This window comes from Uranotaenia lowii, chromosome 3 (genome assembly GCF_029784155.1).
Source record: "Uranotaenia lowii strain MFRU-FL chromosome 3, ASM2978415v1, whole genome shotgun sequence".
In the NCBI taxonomy this organism is placed as follows: Eukaryota; Metazoa; Arthropoda; class Insecta; order Diptera; family Culicidae; genus Uranotaenia; species Uranotaenia lowii.
The window spans coordinates 186,378,123-186,399,611 of NC_073693.1; the positions used below are offsets into that span (position 1 = coordinate 186,378,123).

The 21,489-nt window shown below is 34.9% G+C and overlaps 1 protein-coding gene across 1 annotated transcript in view; it reads right to left on the reverse strand.

Moving 5' to 3' along the window:
- Positions 1–21,108, reverse strand: part of LOC129750640 (GRAM domain-containing protein 2B-like) — a 126,487-nt gene extending 105,379 nt beyond the window's left edge. The window contains exon 1 of the mRNA XM_055745643.1: positions 20,957–21,108. Within this exon, the coding sequence (XP_055601618.1) occupies positions 20,957–20,994 (38 nt within the window). The 5' untranslated portion in view covers positions 20,995–21,108. The remainder of the gene's footprint in view (positions 1–20,956) is intronic.
- Positions 21,109–21,489: the final 381 nt, after the last annotated feature.

Sequence of the window (21,489 nt, forward strand, 5' to 3'; positions counted from 1 at the left end):
GTCCTAATTTCTGACTTTTATTTTATTTAAAAAAAAATGATAACAAATGGTGGGAAGTTAGAAACACACAGAGATTTTTTTTCGAAAAAAAGAATTTTGTACGGAATTGGTAATTATTGTTTAAAACTCGAAGTCAGTTTTGCTGCAAACACTCTACAAAGCACGAAAAAATAATGTTTTTTCCTGCTTTGATTGTTCCTTTGTTGTTAGAAGCGCACGCTACCTGCATATGTGAGGGCAATTGTTCGACCATTGTTTGTTTTCGATGCTAAAAAAATAGATTTATTGTCATTATTTCTTTCATTACTTTTAACCCTCATCCGCATTAGGGTGTCATTTTGACACTATTGCAAGTTTGAAGGCTTGTAACTTTTTTCAAAAGCTTCTAAATACGAAAATTTCTTCGGGGATCCTAAATGAATTCAAAAGTTCTTCAATATTGCATCTTTACTTTTTTTATGGACGAATCCTAGAAGCCTGGACAAAAAAACTCCCTTTTCCGACTTTGGGTGTCATTTTGACACCACAAAAGTAAAACCTATTTAAGTCGTTTGAATTATTTTGAACTTCATATAAAACTTATATCAATAGAAACCTTTTAATGTCAGTAAAATATGTTTAGAACATTATATACAGCTAAAGTTACAAGTTTTCTCGTTATTCAGCATGAAAGAAAAAAAAATCCGAAAAACATGCCTCACGAAAACTGCTGTAGTTCATTTTTTACACGTCCAAAAAAATATTTGCCTTATGCATATGAAAGCTGAAGTTAATGCCTACATCATGGAGACAAGAAATATTTTTTTAAAGTTTTTCAATGAAATGGTCACAAAAAGTTCAAAAAAGTGGTCTAAAAAACCTACTTTTTATTCGATTGCTAGTAAATACTGTTTGAGCGATGGTAGAGTGTTTTAAAAAATATGACTACAAACTTTATTGAAATTCTAACATTTTACTGTCTTTAGATTTTCGATGCAACAAAAATTGAATTTACTGAATTTTTTCAAAGTTGGCTACGCGATTTTTTCACTAATTGAAATTTCATCTGTTTTTGTGGTCCTCCGTCAGGTTGTACCCGGATTTTCAGTGCTTTCGGCGAGTTTGAAGCAATCAAAACTATATCCATTGAAAAGGGAATTTAATCTACATTCTAGTGAGGTGCAACAATTTACGCTGTGAGATTTCACAAAAATATGAAAATTTTAAACGTAAAATCATTCCTGAATTCCTAGAACCAGAAGCAGCGCGTCCAGCAAAACGTGTTTGCTTGCTCTCCGAGTAGGTACGGTGGGTGGTGATTTGGGCAGAGAGCGAAGCCGACAGACGAAATAATGATGCGTGTCGTGACAAGCAAACGTAAACGTAATCAATAGAAAATTTCCAACCAAGAAACGTACGACACGCATCATTATTTCGTCTGTCGGCTTCGCTCTCTGCCCAAATCACCACCCACCGTACCTACTCGGAGAGCAAACAAACACGTTTTGCTGGACGCGCTGCTTGTAGTTCTAGAAATTCAGGAATGATTTTACGTTTATAATTTTCATATTTTTGTGAAATCTCACAGGGTGATTTGTTGCACCTCACTAGAATGTAGATTAATTTTGCTTTCCAATGAATAAACTTTTGATTGGTCCAAACAAAGTGAAAGCACTGAAAACCCGGGTACAACCTGACGGTGGACCACTAAAAGAGATGAAATTTCAATTTGTAAAAAAATTGCGCTAAGTAGTGAACTTTGAAAAATTCCAGTAAATTCAATTTTTGTTGCATCGAAAATCTAAAGACAGCAAAATGTTAGAATTTTAATAAAGTTTGTTGTCATATTTTTTTTTAAACTCTACTATCGCTCAAACAGTATTTACTAGCAATCGAATGAAAAGTAGGTTTTTTAGACCACTTTTTTGAACTTTTTGTGACCATTTCATTAAAAAAAAATTTAAAAAATATTTCTTGTCTTCATGATGTAGGCATTAACTTCAACTTTCATATGCATAAGGCAAATATTTTTTTGGACGTGTAACATATGAACTACAGCAGTTTTCGTGAGGCATGTTTTTCGGATTTTTTTTTTCTTTCATGCTGAATAACGAGAAAACTTGTAACTTTAGCTGTATATAATGTTCTAAACATATTTTACTGACATTACAAGGTTTTTTTTTATGTAAGTTTTGTTTGAGAATCGGTTTAACACGCCAAAAGTTATAACGATTTGAGCTTGTGGTATCAAATTGACACTCCTAGTGCTGATTAGGGTAATGAAATCTAATGCGGATGAGGGTTAAAGGAAATTTTGGCCTACTTTGGTGTCTTCAGATGAAAGTTGTATCATTAACTGGACTTTACACTGGTATTTTTGCAGACTATTCGGTGATGCAGACGGAACTTTTGGACACCATTTTATTGTTTATTGTTTATTGTTTATTAGAGTAAAATGCTTTATGCTATTTACAAAAAAAATCTAACCGAATCTAACTCAAAAAATTAAAATGTAAGAAATCTGAAAAAAAATACATTTGTTTCGTTTGGCGTAAAAATAAACCATATTTTATATTTTGGGGAAGATCTAAAGTCCCTCGGTGCAAATTGTCAGACAATAAAAAAAACCCCTAATCCGTGTCAAAAGGATTCATGTTAATGGACGTTGTTTTCGGCATATCATTCCATGAACTTTTTTATGTAACAACCAAATAGTGACATAACTGAAGTAACTTGATAAATGGCAATAAAATCTACTGCTGGAAATAAACTATCATGATGATAATGATGATAAATATTCAATTTTAGAACAACTTTTCATCATTGTCATCCTATAATTTCACCGTTGAATGAAAGCTTTACTGTTTTTTTTTTGGACCCTTTTGCAAAAGAATGAAATATTTTGATTTTGTGCAGACAAATAATAGACATAATTTTTCTGTTTAGTGTAAAAAATAAAACTTAGAAAATAACGATAACTGGAATAGAAACTACTGAAGGAATTTTACTAACCATAGAAACAATTTAAATCAGCAAGAAATCCTTGATTGCCATTGCATTGGCTTATGGAAATCATTGGATACAGACCCGTGCGAAGGACTCGTCCATGGAGGGAGTTTTCGAAATTCAATAATAAAAGTACCAAAAATTAAGTCATAATCAAAGTTTCAAATCAATGCGTTTTCCGGTAAGTCATTAATAAATCATTCAAGATTATGTTCCTTATTCTGAAATAAGAATTCGCTTGAAAGTAAATTTAAAGCAGTCTAGTCTACAAATATGAATAAATATTTCCGATACTCCAGCAAAAGAATGTGATTAAAAAAATTTCGAATTAAACCAGAATATAAACCTTAAGCCTTAAGAATGAGAGCATGTAAAAAAACACATGAAATATAATACCAGATTTAAAAAAAAAACAAAAAATATTCAAACCTATATCATATCAGGTCGAAAATTAACCATGATTAAAAATTGAAGGGAACAAAGAATTAAAGAGCTTGTTTTGACAAGTTTTTTGTTTTCGAAATATCTTTTGAAAAAAGGTCAAATTCATTAAATAAATTTGTAATATTTTTTGGCAAAACTGTAGCACATAAGAGATATTATAGATACATATATTTTTGACTCAATGATAAACTTTCCCGAAGACAGCGAGTTTTGACTTCTGTGGGAAAGTTATTGAGGTTTTTCTGTAAATTTTTCACAAACCTTCAAAAAAACAGGAATTTTGATAAAATTTCAAAGAAGATTAAAACTAAATTCAATCATGGATATTTCTTAAAGCATGAGTGAATTTTTCTGTAAAATAATGACTTAAGTTTTCATGTAAATTCATTGATTTACAAGACTCTTTGATCAGATTTACTAAAAACTAATCAATTTTGAAAGCTCTTATCATCTTAATTTACATTTTTTTTCTTAATATACAAGTTAAGGGTTGGTTTAAAAATTTCGCTGTAATATCTTGAATTTGAAAATATATTTAATCATGATTAGAATACTAGAGATATCAACTCCCGATTAGAAATTTCCATTTTGAACTTAATAGATTTTTTTCAAAACACAGAATTGATAATTAAATTCAATGTATAAAATAGGGAAATAATAAATATCAAATAAAATTATCAAGCGCAGGTTCGAAATTCAAAGCTCTCAACATTTTTTCGCAGTAAGTTGTTCCTAGAAAGGACGAAAGGTAGACACTCTGTTTTTCTTATTAAAAATTTAGATTTATACGCTGGAAGAAGATTATATTTTAAGAAGACAAAATTTAGAATTGAAAAACAAAGAAACACTTATCATAAATATTACAAAAAATTCAAAAATTTGACTTTAAATTTTGGTAAATTTATTGAAAAATCAATACAAAATATTAAGATGGAAGAGATAAGTTTTTAAACATTTTTTTTTTTTTCAATAAAATTGTCGAACCATTCAAAAATAAATTTATAGAATTCATTTGATAACTCAAGAGAACAATATACATTAGTGCTTATTTTTAATGATTGATTTAGTAGATTTTGGCGTCCTGAACTCATATCTTTCGTCAGATTTTATCTATCAACTCCAGTTTCTCATATGTGGAGTTTATAAGTTTAAAAATGAATCATTGTTATATGATTTAAATCGCCGTAATTTTTTATGATTATAATTTTAATGGCATGTGCGGCGGAATGAGAACTAGAGAGAATTTATTTTATAGAAATTTGAAAGAAAGGTGGATAGACAGGCATTAGTGCGCCAATAGGAGAAAGCTTGATAGGTGTTGAAATTTTAGGCTAGAGGGCATGTTGATGAAAAGCTCCCATGAATTGCTCCCGCCCTTTCCTCTACACTAGCTAACTATACATGAGAAACTCAGAAAGAGAATTCCCATGTTTAGCGAGCCCAGTGGTTTGAGAGCGTGTTTTTACGCACACTTCAAACGAGCAAAAACGTAACAACCCCAACAACCCATGGGCAAGCATGGAAAAAATCGCATCGAAGAACGTTCAATTTGCCATCTGTGGTGAATTCGTTCAGTTCTAACTGCCAATCAAAGCAATCGGGAATGGAAAAAGTTCACACACCAAAATGAACGCTAACGATTGCAATCCCGAACGAATGAACTTTGACAAGCTTCGGGTAAACGAACCGAAGCACAAAGCATTCACCGCAGTAAACCGGATCGCTTTTTATTTTCACCACGGACATTCGAACTGATTTGCAAACACAATCACCAAACGATTGCAATTTCGATTGTATTGGCGAATGTTTCGCAAAGGAATTTCCCGGTAAAGGATTAAGCCATCGGCTTAATGCGGCTCAATAGGCAGATTTGCGGCTAAATTTGTGTGTTACGGCAACCGCGCTCGCCATTTGCTCTGGTATTGCATACATTCCAGGCGCATAGCTCGGATCTCACATGGATTTTATTTTTCTATTTAATCGACGTTTCTGGCAAGTTTAGATTTTAAATTTGTCAGAGAAGTCAATTTAATAGCTTAACACTAAACATACCGACACTTTGTATATACCTATTCATACCGCGAGCGGTCAAATGACGGCAAACACCGTTTTCGCTAAAACTCCCTTGTTTCTCAACCGATTTCTACCAAATTTATAGTTTTGAAAAGCTTATAATTCGACTCAAATATGTTTCTCAGACAATTTTCAGCTACAATCAATAACTTTAAAGTTATTTACAGTACAAAAAAAAAATATGAAAAAACATGCTTCAGGACAAAGGTTGTAAATCAGTTATTAAGTGCTCGAAAAAAATTTCACTTAGTGCCTGAGAAAGCTGAAGTTAGAAGCTATATGTTGCACATATGGAAAATTTTTTTAAAAATTTTCTAAGATCATGGCCACAAAAAATGTAAAAAAGTTGTGTAAAACTCGTTCTTTTCAATCAATCAACCGCCAAAGCTGTTCCTGTTACAGTAGAAAATTTTAAAAAAGTGAATTGGAAAGTAGACGTAATTTGGCACATTTTGGCATCTTTAGATTTTTAAAATACTAAATATATAATTTTTGACGGCTTTTCAAAGGTAGCTGTTTTGCGAACTTTTTATGAATCTGGATTTTCTGAGACAATCCCTACACTCAAATTCAGCTTTACACTGGATTTTGAGTACGTTAACGTAAGGTTTAGGCAATAAAACTATATGCAAAAGAAAGCAAATTTCATGCCGGTTCTAGTGATGTAACTGCATTGGCGGTGCAATGCTTTACAAAAATAAAATAAATATATTTCTGAAAGTAAAACTAGAAAATTTGAGCTAATGCTTGTTTGTTTTTTCGTTTCTTTTCATCCGTCTTCGTGTGCAAAATAGCTTTGAGATATTACCACCCACTGCGCCCATCTGCCAAGCAAGAGTTTGTGCTGACTTCTCAAAATTCAGAAACTAGTTCACTGTTTTATTTATCATATTTTTGTCAAGCATTGCACCGCCAAAGCAGTTACACCACTAACCGGTATGAAATAAGCTTTCTTTTGCATATAGTTTTATTGCCTAAACCTTACGTTAACGTACTCAAAATCCAGTGCAAAGCTGAGCTTAGGTGTAGGAATTGTCTTAGAAAATCCAAATTGATAAAAAGTTCGAAAAACAGCTACCTTTGAAAAGTCGTCATAAATTATGTACTTCGTATTTCAAAAAATCTAAAGATGCCAAAATGTGACAAATTACGTCTACTTTTCAATTCACTTTTTCAAAATTTTCTACTGTTACGAGAACAGCTTTGGCGGTTGATTGATTGAAAAGTACGGGTTTTACACAACTTTTTTACATTTTATGGTGCCATGATCTTAGAAAATTTTTAAAAAAATTTTCCATATGTGCAACATATAGCTTCTAACTTCAGCTTTCTCAGGCACTAAGTGAAATTTTTTTCGAGCACTTAATAACTGATTTACAACCTTTTCCCTGAAGCATGTTTTTTCATAAAATTTTTCTTGTACTGTAAATAACTTTAAAGTTATTGATTGTAGCTGAAAATTGTCTGAGAGACATATTTGAGTCGAATTATAAGCTTTTCAAAACTATAAACTTGGTAGAAATCGGTTGAGAAACAAGGGAGTTTTAGCGAAAAAGGTGTTTGCCGTCATTTGACCGCTCGCGGTATGAATAGGTATACCACATACGTTATTCGAAAACCGTAACACTTAAAAAAAATTTAAAAACGCAAAAATACTTGCATTTCAAAAACAAAAATAGTCCTGTCGTTAAATTTGCGGAAAAACAATTATATAAGGCGTAATCATCGTTTAAAGTTCAAAAACCGTCATTTGACCGCCTCCGGTACGTTTAGTGTTAACGATATATCGCAATGATAAAAAACATTTTAACATGGATTTTGGACAAAAATGGTGGCTCGAATAAATCGGAGGATTGGGTAACCGGAACTTTGATGAGCGGGATTCAACTGTACATATTTCATGCTATCAGAGGTAGCACTGAGATATTTCAATGTAATCAAATACTGTTAATGTCTTGGAGGTTATGCGACTTTCATGACAATTATTTTTTATTATTTAAAATATTCTTGTACAATACCTGAATTTTGTTCATATTATTTACTATTTGCATACTCAAAGGCGCATATCGGGCTCACTGTTTACAAGGACTAAAATGCATGTTTTTTAGACCAAAATTTTAAAGTAATTTGTTGTTAGCTGTATTCCTTTCATAGTTTTTGCTTAAGATGTGGAACAACTTCAAATGGAAGAAATACCTTGGTTTTTCAGATCAAATGTCTTTCAACAAATAAAGAGTACATTTGGTAAAATTTCACAAAAAAAAAGTACGCCCATCTCTCTAACGAAAAAGAGTACATGTACTCTTTTCGAGTTGCCGAGTGTGGACTAGGCTTGATACAAGTTATAATAACATCATAACAAAACACATCGTTGACGAGCGCGGGAGCCGTAACGCACAAATTTAGCCCAAAAATAAACACCCGATGGCTTAATTCTTTACCGGAAAATTCCATTGCGAAACATTCGCCAATACAATCGCGATTGCAATCGTTTGGTGATTGTGTTTGTCAATCGTTTGCGAATCAATTCGCCCAATGAACGTCGTGGTGAAAATAAAAAGCGATTGAATTTACTGTGGTGAATGTGTCGTGTTCGGTTCGTTCACACGAAGCTTGTCATAGTTCATCCGTTCGGGATTTTCAATCCGACCAATCAGCGTTCGACTGGTCACATTCGCATCGTCGATGCTACCATCGTAAAAGGAGTGGCGATTGAGAATCATTAGCGTTCATGCTGGTGAATGATTTTTTCCATCCTTGCCCATGGGCCTACTGAGCTTTTCCTTATGCGAGAACAGTTCTAGCGACGTTGCAATTTTTTTTTTCAAATTTCTGTAAAATAAATTCTTTCTAGTTTTCATTCCGCCGCACATGCCATTAAAATTATTATCATAAAAATGAATCAGTATTGAAAAAAAGATTCCGAATTTGTTAATACTTTGATGATGATTAAATTCCCCAGTTTTTTTCAAAATTTGGAAAGACATTATTACAAGTACTCCTGATCTTACTGAAAAAAAGTAAAAAAAAAGGTTTGATCTTATTTAACAGATTTTTTAAACCTGCAAAACGATTTGATTTTTGCTAAAAAAAATTATCCAAAATTCGATTTAGTTTAAAACTAATAAACATTTATTAAAATTCCCGTATGATACAGAATGGGGTAATCAAACCAAAAGACAATTTCTATCACATTTGTTTTTGCAAATAACTTGGAGAACGTTGATGTTTAATTAAAAACCTTTATTATAAAAATTATTGTAATGTAGATTGAATTTATCGGCCTTGCGGTGAAAAGTGATGTCCTTTTTAGTACGGACATTTTTATGAATTTTTTTTTATATAGGTGGATAGAAGGTTAGATGAAATGAAAGATGTTGAAAATGAGTGGGTAGAATTTATTTAGAAGCATATCATCACATATCAAATTTTTGTTCCTCACGGGCCTACTACTACGAAGCGGTAGATACAGATAGAGTTGCATCTACCACCACACATTAGTAGGCCAAGCGTGGTCCGCCCCATAGGGGAAAACCGCTAGGCCGATAAATTCAATCTACAAATATAAATAACGGTGATTATTTTATTTTATTTATTTATTTATAATGTTTATTCTTGTAACGTAAGATGACAATCTTTTAATTTGTTACAATCTGGCATAAATATTCAATTTCAAATTCAATTTCTTCTTTTTAATAACTAATGATTAATCGTTCCGTCTGTTTGTTCTAGTATCATTTATCTAACTATGTCGTTTTACTCCATGAATTCTTCAAGCAACCTCTTCTTAAACTCCGATTTATTATTTATGATTTTTAAATCGATGGGAAGATTATTCCAATTGACAGTGCCTCTGACAAAGAATGTTCGACCATAGTAAGACGAACTATGTGAAGGGATCAAGATATTGCCAGTTCGCGAGTTTCTTAGTGGCGTGAGCAAAGTTTTTAAATAATTTGGTGAACCAGTTTTTAAGATTCTATGCATTACTACACAAGAGCGATACTTATAAAAATTTTCAAATGAACTACCGATGAGAAGTTTTTGTAGATGTGATACTCGAGAGAATCGCGATAATTTGAAAACATATCGTACACAGGAATTGAGGGCTATGCGTAATCTGTTTACAGATCGTTCAGAAGCATTAGAATACAGAAAATCACCATAAATAAATAAAGGAAAAACGTAAGTCTTGAACAGTTTAAGTTTAGTATTAACGTCCAGGTGATTTGTTGTTAAATTTAGCCTCTTTATCGAACCATAAATTTTGCTGCATTGAGCATTTATTTGTCGGTTCCAGGAGAGATCCCGATCAAAAATTATACCGAGGTTTTCAGCATAGTCGACGAACTGAATTACCGAATTGTTGAGAACTAATTGTGGTAAATTCGAGAAGGGTAACTGTCTTCCAAAAAACAGAGCCTTTGTTTTGGATGGATTTATGGGTAGGAGGTTAGAACCAGACCATTCATTAATTTTTGCAAGATCTTCATTTATTTTGTTAAGAAATTCATTGAGATCTATATTATTTTTCTGGCAAAGATATATTTGAACATCATCTGCAAAAAGGTGAATTGAGCAGTGTTTAAGGACTGTTGGAAGGTCATTAATGAAAAGAGAGAAAAACAAGGGCCCAAGAATTGACCCTTGAGGAACCCCGGAGCCAATGGAAGTAAATTCAGAAAGGCAACCGTTAGAAAAAACTGCTTGAGAACGTCCTTGAAGGTACGACTGAACCATTTTTACGGCTGAACCAGAGAAGTTATATTTGGCAATCAGTTTATTAATTAATTGATTGTGTGAAACACGATCAAAAGCTTTAGCGAAATCAATCATCAATAATGTAGCAATTCCTTTTTTATCCAAAGTTAGTGCGATATCATTATGCACCTTCATGAGAGCAGTTTCTGTGCTGTGAGAAGATCGAAATCCGGATTGAAATTCAAATAGCATATTATTATGATTTAGGTATTCGGTGATTTGATGTTTTGTTAATTTTTCAAATATTTTTGAAGTAGCACTCAATATACTGATTGGTCTTAGGTTAGATAATTCGTGGGATTTAGCCTTTTTTGGAATTGGGATAACTTTGGACTTTTTCCATTGAATAGGAAACTTAGAAGTTTTCACAATTGAATCAAAAATATGTTTCAAGGCTGGTAAAATGTAAGGTAGTAAAATCTTTATAAGTTTAATTGGAATATCATCCATTCCAACCGCATTGGATTTAATTGAATTTATCGCGTTTATGATTTCATAATCTTCAAAATATTTAAATTTAAAACCATACCTGTCATTCGGATAATGTAACAGTTGCGAAGTAGTGTTGGTAAAATTGGAGGTAAAATAGTTGTTGATCTCAGTTGCGGAAAAGTTAGCTACAGCAGCATTAGATTGAGATTTGGTCATTCCAAACTTCTTTAAATTATTCCAGAAAATCTTCGGTGGCAGATCCATATTGAGGCGTCTTTTATCACACGACTGTTTAGCATTAGTAATCAAAGTATTCACTCTGTTGCGCAATATTTTGTAACTATTTTTGTCTTCAGCAGACCTGGATCGTTTCCAATTATTATACGCTAAATTTCTATTGATCATGGCATGATTTATATCGTTACTGAACCAATTATTTTTGCGTTGCTTTTTAAATTTGAGAGGAAAGACTGAATTGTGAGTATCCAGCATAAATTTATTAAAAAGCTCGACAAGCATATCTGGATCATCTATGCTTTGAAATCTACTCCAATTTATTTCAGAGAATATTTCCAACAGAGCATTTTCATTAAAGTTGTTGTAATCACGAAACCAGTACCCATCATGATGAGAGATCTTAGGAAAATTCAGGGAAGAAAAAATTAGGTCATGGTTCGATACACCTGGTAAAGAAATTTGGCTGAAACGATGTATAGAATCAGGAGAATCTGATATAAGCAAATCGAGTAAAGAACAGCCGGTATTGTGGAAAAAAGTTGGTTCGATATTTAAACAGCTTAAGTTTGAACAATTCAATATATCTTTAAATTTTTGAATCCTTGCTGAGCGTTTTAAAAGATCTACATTGAAATCGCCAATGAAAAATGAACTGTTGTGAGTTAAAGCGAACTGTTCCACATGAGTTAAAAGTAGTTCAGAGCAGTCATGTTCGGGAGGGTTATAGTACAAGCCAAACATTAATTTCGTGTTATTCAGGAATAATTCTATTAGAATAAATTCCGTTGAATTTACTTCGTTATTTTCTGATTTCATCAGTATTCTACACTTGAGGTTGTTTCTAAGGTAGACACACACGCCACCTCCATGCCTGTTACGATCATTTCTTATCAAATTGTAACCATCTATAGAAATAACTGTATCATTTACGGTTTCACTAAGCCACGTCTCTGACATGATCATTATGTCCACTTTGCTGTTGATAAACAAATTTTTAAGTTCAATGAATTTAGAAAATCGACGAGCGCAAAGGCTTTGTACATTAATGTGACAAATATTCAACATATTTTCGCATAGAACACTTTGAAGCACAGCTTTGGGTATAACATTCAGCGTCGTGGCACTGTTATTAGAATAATTATCCATTGGGATCAAGGAGAGTTATTACATCAAAGTTTGATGAAGAGTTGCTCAAAGAATTCATGTTTGGAACGACAATAAGTAAAGCGTAATTCATTTCAATATTGCGAGTCGAAAGGTTCCCTGACTATTCAGATAAGTAGGTTACGGAACGGAAAATAAATTCATAATAATAATAATAATATGAGTTTATTAATGAAAAGCACATAAATGGCTATGAACATTAAAATTTACAATTTAAAAAAAAAAGACTTATGCTAAAGCTATTACAATACTTTCATTTTTGGTACTAAGTTTTTCTAAATTTCGTTAATAAGTGAAGTGTTTCTTAGGAATCTGAACAGATCTTCAATTTTCTTAGGATCTTCTCCTAAACTGCTCATAGTTATACCATATTGGTTCCTGGATGAACTATACGTTTGACAGTCGTTTAAAATGTGTTCTATAGTCAAATTACAATTACAGTTAGTACACTCTGGAGGAAGTTCACGCTTAAAAATGTATTCATGAGTTAATTTACTGTGGCCGATTCGCAAACGAGTTAAGATTATGGAGTGCTTTCGAGGTGTTTGGTTTGAAGAGATCCAGGGTTTTGTTGAGAATTTGATTCTACGTAGTTTGTTATTGCTCATACCATCCCAATGTTTCTGCCACTCCTCAAAAACTAAGGATTTAATCTTAGTTATGAAGTCAGTTGTTGTAATGCTTGGATTGATAATAGGTAGGTTCGTTGCTTCTTTTGCTAGTTTATCAGCACGTTCATTCCCATCTATTCCTACATGACTAGGAATCCACAAAAAAGTTATGTTTTTATGTTTTCTTCCAGCTATGGAAAGTAGCTCGTGAATATCCTGAATGATTGGGTTCGTACTATAAACATCTTCTATTGCTTGAAGTGAGCTTAAAGAATCAGTAGCTATCACAAAGTTTAACAGTGTTTCGTTATCTATTGAAGCATTCAGTGCATGTTGCAGTGCTATCAACTCAGCTGAGAAAACCGTAGTATAATCGTGTAATCTGTACTGCCATTCAAAGTTCAAGTTGTACGCTGCACATCCTACTTGTGTACTCACTTTAGATCCATCAGTAAAAATAAAACTAAACGTACGATACTCCGAAACTTTTGCCAAATATTCTTGACGGAATTCTAAGGCAGAGGTTTGTGCTTTAGTCAGGTTCGTTAAACTATAATCAATATGAATTCTAGGATTTGACCAAGGAGCATATTTGTGATATCCACGTTGTAAAATTTTAACTGGAGTGAGCTGGTATTTGAAATAGAGGTGTTTAAATCGTTGAACCAAACCACGGTTTCCCTTTCTGTTTTGAGTAGAAACGTTTTCTAAGGCTTTTTTGAAATGTTCATGTAAGGGGTGATTACTAAGGGACAGTATTTTTACACCATAAGCAAGGGTTTGACTCTCTCTTCTGTAGTTCAATGGTAAAATGCCTGCGTCTACCAGAATACTGTCTGTGGGGCTGGTTCTATAAGCTCCTGTTGCCAGTCGGATACCTATGTGATGAACTGAATTTAATTGTTTTAAAATCGAGTTTTGAGCAGTATTATAAATTATAGATCCATAATCAAGTCGTGATATTACCATCGTTTTGTGAATTTTAAGTAAAGATTTTCTACTAGATCCCCATGATGTGTGCGAGAGAGTTCTGATTATTTTAACTGCTTGCAGGGCTCTAGCTTTAAGTTGTTTCACGTGATTTGTCCAGACAAGACGACGATCAAAATTCATTCCTAAGAATTTCATTGTTGATACTTCTTCAATGAGCTCATCTTTAAAACGAAGGTTTATTGGAGAAACACATCCACGTCTTCGACAAAAATGCATGATTTTGCTTTTAGTTACAGATATTTTGAATCCAGTATCATTTGTCCATTGATATAAATTGTTCAAAAACATTTGTAATTTTGTTTGAATTTGGTTTAGGTCTTTCCCTTTCATATAAGCTACGAAATCATCAGCAAAGTGCATTCTTGATACTGGGGATTGGCAGATATTTTTTATAGAATTTATTGCGACTAGAAATAATGTTACACTCAAGACAGACCCTTGAGGGATTCCATTTTCTTGAGGGACCAGAGATGAAAATGTACTCCCAATTACTACTTTAAATTTGCGATTTTCCAGAAAATTTTTCACAAAGTGTAATATATTTCCTCTGACTCCGTATGATGATAGTTGTTGAAGAATATTATAGGCCCATGTTGTGTCATATGCTTTTTCAAGATCGAAAAAGATGCAAACTAGGTGTTCTTTATTTTTGAAAGCATCCTGAATGGAGTTTTCAAGCATTGCAAGGTTGTCTACAGTGTTGCGATACTTTCTAAATCCTGATTGGGTACTATCTAAAATGTTGTTTGATTCAAGATACCACAAAAGTCGACGATTGATCATTTTTTCTAAAAGTTTGCACGGGCAACATGTTAAAGATATTGGTCTGTAATTAGATGCATTCAAAGGATTTTTATTTGGTTTTTGTATTGGAATCACAACGGATTCTTTCCACGTTTTTGGAAAAGATCGGGTGTTCCAAATATCATTGTAGAGATTAAGTAAATGTTGAACAGCATCAATTGGTAATTTCTTCAGCATTTCGTAGTGTACTTCATCATTACCAGGAGAGGATCCTTTGCACGTTTTCAGAGCTGCTTGAAGTTCGGTAAGGGTAAAATCAGAATTCAGATTTGTGGGAATATATTCTTCAAAAATAATTTGATTGAGTGACTCGGTATTTATTTTGTGTTGGAGAAAAGAATAAGAATAGTTAGAGGAACTCGAGATTTTAGAAAATGTGTTTGCTAGTTCTTCAGCGATTTCCGTTGCATTTGTTAATAGTCCAGAATCATTTTTAAGTGAAGTAACACCTTGATATTTTGTTTTTCCTGCAATTTTACCTATTTTAGACCACACTTCTCGAATCGAAGCTGAAGAGTCGAGAGTGGAAACATAATTTTGCCACGACTCGCGTTGACTCTTTCTAATTATTTGCCTAGCTTTGGCCTTAGCAATTTTGTATTCCTTTTCAGTTTCTTGAGACATATGAAGGTTAAACTGTCGAAGTGCACGTTTCCTATTTCTGATACAGTTAGCGATATCTCGATTCCACCACGGTGGCTTACATTTCTTAATAACTGATGATGTTTTTGGGATAGTTTGGGTTGCACATTCTACCATACAACGAGAGAAATTTTCTATGGCGATTTCAGGATAAGTATTTGGGATTTCAGAAAGACGGTTGCTCACAAGTTCTTGATACATATTCCAATCCCCTGAAGTAGTGATCCAACGGGGACGCCGTGTTGTTTGTAGTTGGCGTTTTAATGGTGTTATGATAATTGGAAAATGGTCACTTGAACACAAGTCTGTAAACACAGACCAGCTGAAGTGTTGCATAAGTGACGAAGAACCAAATGTTAAATCAATGCTGGAGTAGGAATTATAAGCTAAGCTATAGTGTGTTGGTGAGCCATCATTCATTATGTTTAAATTCCAATCATTTAACAAATCTTCCAATATTTTTCCTCTAGAGCTATCATTTTCGCAACCCCATGAAGTATGATGAGCGTTACAGTCTGAGGATATCAAAAAGGGAATCGGGAGCTGTCTTAGCAAATCATCAATTTCATTTTTATCAATTGTGACATTAGGTGGGAGGTAAAGTGAGCATAATGTAAAATCTGTTGGGTATGACATTTGAACTGCAACGGCTTGTAAATTTGTTTGTAAATCTATTTCTTTAGCCTGAAAACCATCTCGAATACAAATCGCAACTCCTCCAGAAGCTCTGGTATGCAGATGATCTATTTCATAAAAAATTTTAAAATTTTTAAGCGTGGGTTTCCTTGTTTGATGAAAGTGTGTTTCTTGGATACATATTGCAAAAGGATCGAAATCACTTATTAACATTTTGAGCTCGTTAAAATTGTTATAAAATCCATTTGGGTTCCATTGGATTATCGAAGCCATAATAAATATAAAGAAAGGGGTCAAGTAAACACATATTTTACAATGTTTCAGACGTTCAAACAAGTTCATCAAGATGAATAGAATCTCTTATCGCTTGCGTGAAAAAACTGAGGTTAGTGAGTTCTGAGTTATTATCGGTATTGTTAGTATAACTATCTAAGTTCTCAATAGTATTCGGTTCATTTTGGTTTGTTGTATTAGTACTACTTATCTTAGTAATCTGTTCTGCAGATGTCGGGGGGGAAGCCATCGAACACTCGATGGCTGGAGATACTACCGCAACGGAAGCGATAGTATTGGTGTATTCTTTGCTGGTTCCGATTTGCATCTCTGTTCTCTCTTCTGGTTCAGGTCGATCAACCTGATCACTGGACGGTGTTATTCCACTTCTCGCATGATTTGACGGGGCACTTTTTCCTTCGGGGCGTTCTAGTTGCTTACGTTGACCTTGGTTCATCGTGACTTCGGCGTAAGAGCGTCGTTGTCTCGGCGGTGCAGGATATGGTGTTTGTAGTCTTCTTTTCATTCTAGCCTCTCTCATCGATATTTTTTCTGAGACCTTGATCTTTTGGATCTCATATTCGTCAATGTAGATGGGACATTCCTTAGAAAGCGCGTGATGATCTCCTTGACAGTTGATGCAGAAAAATTTCTTTTCGCATTCCGAATCTCCATGGAACAAATGTGCGCAGCTGCCACAGATTTGATTGCCCTTGCATTGTGTTTTCTTATGACCAAACCTTAAGCAATTCATACAGCGGAGAGGGTTAGGGATATATTGGCGTACTTTACAGGAGTAAAATCCTACGTCGATTGAGCTTGGAAGGTTACTAAGGTTGAATGTAAGGATAAATGAACCAGTATCCTCAAGCTTTCCTTCACTGTTTTTGCGTTGCATACGTTTAACCTGTGTTACACCTTGGCTTGACAATTCCGAAAGTATCTCCTCATCCTTGTGCATTTTGAGGTCGTAACAGAATATCGTACCAATGGAGTTGTTAAGTGAGCCATGTTCTACAATACTGACCGGAATTCCTCCAAGCGATGTCTGTTTAACGAGTTTTTCAGCTTGTTTTCTGTCAACAGTCTTCAGCAATAATTCGCCATCTTGCATACGGCTGATGCTCACGTTAGGTGTGATGCTATCCATCGCTTTCTTAATAAAGAACGGGGAAACTGATTTCATCGTTTCACCTTTCTCAGTTCGCTTGAGAATTAAAAATCTTGGTCCGTTGTTGCTGAGTTCCACTCTAATCTGTTTAGTATACTGATATTCGAGGTACTCATCACGTTTTCCAGAACGTTTCTTTGTTTTCTGTTTCCCTTGATAGGTTATGTTCGAAGAATTCACGTGTTGATCCGATCGACATTTTATTAGATCTGCAAACCTAGATCCAAACGCCCGCGAGGGGTCATCGTCGTCCGCATCGGAGGCCATCACCTCCTCTCAATAAATTTTAACGGTAACGACCACTATTTATCACAATTACTGTTCAACCTGGATAATTAAAAATCGGTTAGATAGAAGAGCTGATCACGCGCGATGTTGCTCTCTCGAAAGCCAAAACCGAACTGGAAAAAATAAATTCAGTGTGAGAAAAAAAAGGTATGTAAAAGAGAAGAAGAAGTAGGTACCTCTGTACATTTCATATGCGTACGTTGCGGAATTTTTGCACCGACTTAGGAGCTCTTGTTGGGGCGTCTTTTAGGCAGAATAAGCAGATTGGTTATCTTCGGGCACTAACAGCAACAGCGAGCAACAGCAACAACAACAGCAACAGCATTCAGGCAGGAAACTATCCGAGTATTGTTCGCGGGCATCGGGAAGGTTTGGCGTCATTTATTTGAATTTCAATCTCAACAGAAGACAGATCAAATGCTCACGTTCTGGCAGCTCCAATAAGTACCAGCGTCGGTGGCTGGAGCCCTCTACTATTGGGGCCGGCGTCGTTACTGAGCGGTATCTCTCGATTGAATCATTCGGCGGCTCTCTACAGGGATCATTTCTGGCAGATGATGTGCGATGACGAATTATGGACCAAATAATTTCAGCAACAATAAAATTCTGGAACCAAAGCAGCCCGAAGTGGTACTGGTACTGGATAATAAATTAATTTTTCTGGATCGACGCCTACTGTTAGCGATTTCGGGAGAAGGTCGTTTAGTAGGTACATGCTGCCGTTGATTAAGCAAGCGTATGATGGCAATAGTTTTCGATAACGGTTGATGACTGTTGACGACACGATGAGAGTGGATGATCCTCGAGAGCAGCGGCGACGGTTTACGATGCAAACTGTTTGTTTTCATGTAGGTTATAATATTGACCGTGCGATACTGGAGCTGGTGGTCAAATATATTGATCGATGTAAGATGATTGCTGTTGATGACGATGGTCGAATATTCCTCCAGGCAGCGATGATGTCTCTCGGCTTCAGCTGGACATGGTGATGGCACATGATGACGTTGATTGTAGATGATGATTTGCAGCGATGTTGATTGACTTTTAGGAAGGACTAGGAGACACGGGATAGCATAGGATCGGAGTCAAAGGGAAAAATGAAAGGAAAAATGAGATTGCAAGGAAAGGTTTTTTTTATTGTTTTTAAGTTTATTGACTTTTAGGAGGGGTGTGGATTCAAAGGATTGTAAGGATGGGAGTCAAAGGAAAGCGGGAAGGAAGAGAATAACTAATTAGGATAGGGTTTTTTTTGCAGACGACGAGAAGATGATCTTTGCTTGCGATGGGAATCATTTGAGCTTGGTGCGGTAGTTTAATATGAATAATTCCTTCTCTGGAGTTCACTTTCTCAAGGAGGCCTAATTTTTTTAACTTTAATGCTTCCATTCGAATGCCTCTTGCGTGTGGAGTAAGATGTTGGTTGACATAGATACGATTGTCTGAATCGAAACCTATGTTGCGTAGCGACAGAGATCGTTGTGCGATGTAGCGTTTGTAGAATTCCACAGCCGAGCTTCGCATGGCAAACTCGCAAAGAATTAGGGGTGTAGTTCCAGATGCGATCGGGGTTTTTGCTAGCCGTTTAAGCTCTACTAATGGATGGATCGTATAGCTCAAGTGTTTAGCAATATTTTGAAAGATATCCGTAAGATTCTCCTGTGGTTGATAGGGAATACCAGTGATGACGATTTCCCGGCATTTAGCCAAACGCTCTATGGCTTCAGCAGACGAAAAGGATTCCTCTCGGATTTTATTCACTGCAGTGTTTAATGAAGTGATTTGAGTAAAACACTCGTTTTGGAAAGATGATACTTCTTGTTCGATGGAGTCAATACGTTTACCAAGCTCTGTCCGACAGTTGTCTATTTTTTCTTCCAGGCAGGCGTGTGAATGGTTCATTTTGGCTTCAATTTTCCTCCATAACTCGTCAAAACTAGTGATCGACTCCGATCCAATTTGGTTTATATCTTCTCGGGAACGTTTCTTCGCCTGCGAATTGGGATCAACAAGCAAAGATGACGGTGTTGTTGATCTTGTGGGTTTTGACATTTTGCTTTCTGTTTGTTTTCCGTTGAATTGAATTGTAGATTTTTCTGAAGGGCAGAATAACTTCACAACAAACAATAAGCGACAATGCGGTTCTTCAGGATGATTTAGAACCCACTTTTTAGAGCTTAAAGTCTCAAAATTGCAGAAAACTTTATATAATTTGGCTACAAGAATCACTCACGACGATTTCGAACGGGTATAAAAAATCCGTATTAGCGATTAACAGGCAAAATTATCCGAAATAGTCAGGAACACTTTTAAGTATCGGTTAACGTAACATCCCTTCAGGAACGATTTTGGATTAATCCTTCATAAAATTATTGTAATGTTTTAAAGTTTTGTCAAAAAGTCAGAAGTTTCTTAAATGATTTTGACTGATTTTTTAAAGTTATTTTGAAAAACAAAAGCTTATACAAAATCATTGCATGTTTGAATCCAGGGCATCCAGAGTAATCAAAAGAAGCTCTTAAATTATTTACACTTCGGAAAATTGTGGCGTTGTGCATTTAAATAAATGAACAAAAAACAAAAAATAAAATTGAGGTCAAAAATCGTTTCTTGAAGAATGTTTGACATCAGCACAACATTTGTATTACTAATTAGTTGATAAAAACTTCTTAATCAAAACCTATTCTTAGGACGAGGAAGTGTTTCTTTGTGTCAAGATTGGAGTTTCAATACAGAACTATTATCAACTTATAAATCTTAATTTGCAATAAATTAGTAATGCAAAAAGTAATCACGAATTGAATTCCGCCGGAGGCGAGCCAATTTTCTGACACGTTTGTAAACACTTATTTTGTTTTACGGTAAATTCTTTACTTCATCTGAAAATTGTACTTGGAAAAAATCTCCATTGGGGGGTTAAACCACTACCCTCGTGAAATACTCGTGGACATTATGCAGCGATGTCAGGAATAGTTGTATCTATTAAAATCTGAATCCTGATTGAATGGATGATAATAAGTAGATTCGAAATTAGTTTTATGTTTTCCATGTAGGATTGCTGTTTCTTCTGTTATCAACGGTTAGTTTTACTCGAAATCGATCAATTTCGAAATTTTCACACGCCATTTCACTAAAACAAAAGCTGATAGACAAAATCTGGCAAATGATTCGAATTCAGGACACCAAAATCTTCCTAAACATTACTAAATCATAGACACAAAAAATGCTGTTAGTTCCCTAGTGTAATCATTTCCTATCAATTTGTTCGAGTGAAGACGGTTTATTTCAAAAATGTACGCCCATTAACTAAATGAAACATGTTGTGCCCAAATCGATGATTGCCGTAGCACATTTCATGTGGCTGGGATGTGCTTAAAACGTTACATAATTGGATCATTAATCTGATAAACACTCGTCGACGACCACCTCGCTTCGAAAGACTTACCCCTTAAGGTCGGCTAAGCTGCGGTTTTTTCGCAGCATGACTGCATCAAACCGAACCGCCACCCACCCTTCGCGTATCCAATCAAGGATGGCAGCGATTCAGGCTTACTGAATGAATAACTCTGAGAAACAGAAGAACACTCGCACAAACTGCACAGAGGCCGGGAACGGTCGAACACTTCTTCCTTGATTTGGGCATGTAATTGAACTGAGTTGGGTATCGGCCTAGAACTTGTGCCCTACAGCACGCCCCACATATCGGTTATTGCGACAGGACCATGTTATTCATTTCGACACACCGACTACCGATTTCGAACTAAGTACAGCATACCTAACTGATGTTGCTGCTCATGCTGCTGATATTGTTTTTCGCTGACGATGGCCGGAAGAAAAATTTTGGATAAAGCAGCACAAGGAATACCTATGTAACTACCAACCTCAGAATACCAACCGCACGGAGAGAGTGAGCATAATATAGTATAATAAATAAAATAAAAAATAAATAGCTGGAATACCGCACCAAAGCAACTCTCA